Source organism: Cyprinodon variegatus, unplaced genomic scaffold (assembly GCF_000732505.1).
Source record: "Cyprinodon variegatus isolate N-32 unplaced genomic scaffold, C_variegatus-1.0 Scaffold665, whole genome shotgun sequence".
Classification (NCBI taxonomy): domain Eukaryota; kingdom Metazoa; phylum Chordata; class Actinopteri; order Cyprinodontiformes; family Cyprinodontidae; genus Cyprinodon; species Cyprinodon variegatus.
The window spans coordinates 59,058-61,112 of NW_015151118.1; the positions used below are offsets into that span (position 1 = coordinate 59,058).

General features: G+C 39.3%; 1 protein-coding gene across 1 annotated transcript in view; it reads right to left on the reverse strand.

The window, feature by feature from the left end:
* The window catches only part of LOC107097004 (plexin A3-like), a 73,443-nt gene that overhangs the window by 21,782 nt on the left and 49,606 nt on the right, over positions 1–2,055 (reverse strand). Inside the window, exons 16-17 of the mRNA XM_015393956.1 lie at positions 855–974; positions 619–764 (exon numbers count right to left, since the gene is read on the reverse strand). Coding sequence (XP_015249442.1) covers positions 619–764; positions 855–974 — 266 coding nt within the window. The remainder of the gene's footprint in view (positions 1–618; positions 765–854; positions 975–2,055) is intronic.

The following is a 2,055-nucleotide window of genomic DNA, read 5'->3' on the forward strand; positions in this document are numbered from 1 at the left end:
TAAATCATGTCTTAAATGTTGAGGGAAGCTCAGTGTTTATAAATCATGTCTTAAATGTTGAGGGAAGCTCAGTGTTTATAAATCATGTCTTAAATATTGAGAAAGTTCAGTGTTTATGAATCCCAGACTACAGGTTGAGGGAAGCTCGATGTTTGGAAACCCTGAGGTATAGATTTCTTCAATCTATACCTCAGGGTAAACACTGTGTTTTCTCAACCTTTAACACTGGATTTATAAACTCAATGTTTAAAGATCCAGTGTTAAAGGTTGAGAAAACACAGTGTTTAAAATTGCTGACAAAAAGCTGGAGAGACTAAGTGTTTCTAAATCCTGAATTAAAGATTGAGGAAAATCAGTGTTTATAAATCCCAGATGAAAGGTTGAGGGAAGCTCAGTGTTTATAAATCCCAGATGAAAGGTTGAGGGAAGCTCAGTGTTTGGAAACCCTGAGTTATAGATTGAACAAATCTGTGTTTATAAATCCTGTGTTAAAGGTTGAGAAACTCAGTGTTTAGCAATCATTGATTAAAAGCTGGACAGACTAAATGTTTCTAAATCCTGGCTCATCATCTGAATTATATGTTCCTCACAGATGCGGACCGAGGCAAAGTTGAACTCACCACAACCCGGTGTTCTCCTGTCAGATCAGGAGAATCACACAGCAGCTGGTTCTCAGAGACGGTCAGCAGACAAGGAGAATCTCCAATCAGAACCGTGTAGTTCAGGCGGTTGTTTCCAGGAGCCGGAGGGATCAGGTTTTTACCCTGGAGTACAGAACACACACCTGTTAGGCCAGCTCAGGTATTAAACATCCTACCTGCATCACATTGCATCACTTCCTGTGAAAGTCCCACCTTCAGGATGATGGGAGAGCCCGGCTTCACCTCAAGGATCCCAGACGTTCCGAGCGGATCGAAGGTGGGGTTCGGGTAGTGGGTGAAAGGGGTGGAGTTGAGAACAAGCAGAGAAGAAACCTGGACAGGTGGAAAATATCACATTTCATTTCACTATTCATAGAAAGATTAACAACCCCCTGCTTCTCCTGGGCGGGCATATTCTTTTACTCTGATTTCACCCTTTCACTGAATTATGGCGCTTTTCTTTAGATCTTAATGTCCACAAGATGAAAATGACAGAAGAATATTTTATTGCAAAGATTGACGTTTAAAAAAGGAATTTTATGGAACCAGCCGATGATTCATCAAGGAAACCAAGGAAATTTTGAATGGCTACAAATGTAGATGTAGTTTTTTTTTTAGAGTGAACATAAAAATAGTGAATTACATTGGAAAAAATTAAAATCTAGAAAAGTCATTTTTTCTTAAAATATGTGCATTTGTTCTGGGATTAGGGAGAAAAAAAGAGACATTTTGCCAATGGAACAAGACAATTTACGTTTGAAATTTCTTATTTCAAGTGCAAATGATCTAATTATCTTATTTTAAGAGTAAAAATACTCATTCCATTGGCAAACTACCTCATTTACCTGCTCAAATTAAGGGTAAATGCACTTAATTTAAGACATTTTTACTCATTTCTAGATCGATTTTCCAGTGTAGCGACTTATTTTGCACATTTTTCTCATGGTTGTAGCTTCTGGGATTACTTCTGAGAAGGAACCGAAATACGCAGCTGGTGACTGATTCTTGTCTCCTTGGTGCTTAAAGTTGACCCAGTTCTTGGTTCCTGTCTGCTGTTTATAATCAGAGCCCGGGGTCTCCGTGGTCCTGGTCCAGCATTTAAGTGTTCGTTTCTTTCAGCCCTTTTCTTCTGCCTTCACCCCTCAGCGCTCCGCTGTGGCTGAAGCTCATCACTTCTAGATGTTTGCTCTTGATCCCATTTCATTAAGGCAGTTAGCTTTCTCTTCTGCAGACGCCCTAAACCACCAGAAGGACGATCCATCAGAGAAGATAACTTGTTTCCAGGTTAACGTTGCAAATCCTTGTTCTTTCTGCACAGGATCGGGTTTGTTGGAGTTCTTATGATTTCTGTTGTTTTTATCATTTTATTCAATTAGTACAAATGAAGTATAAATACTTCGTTACTGTACTCAAG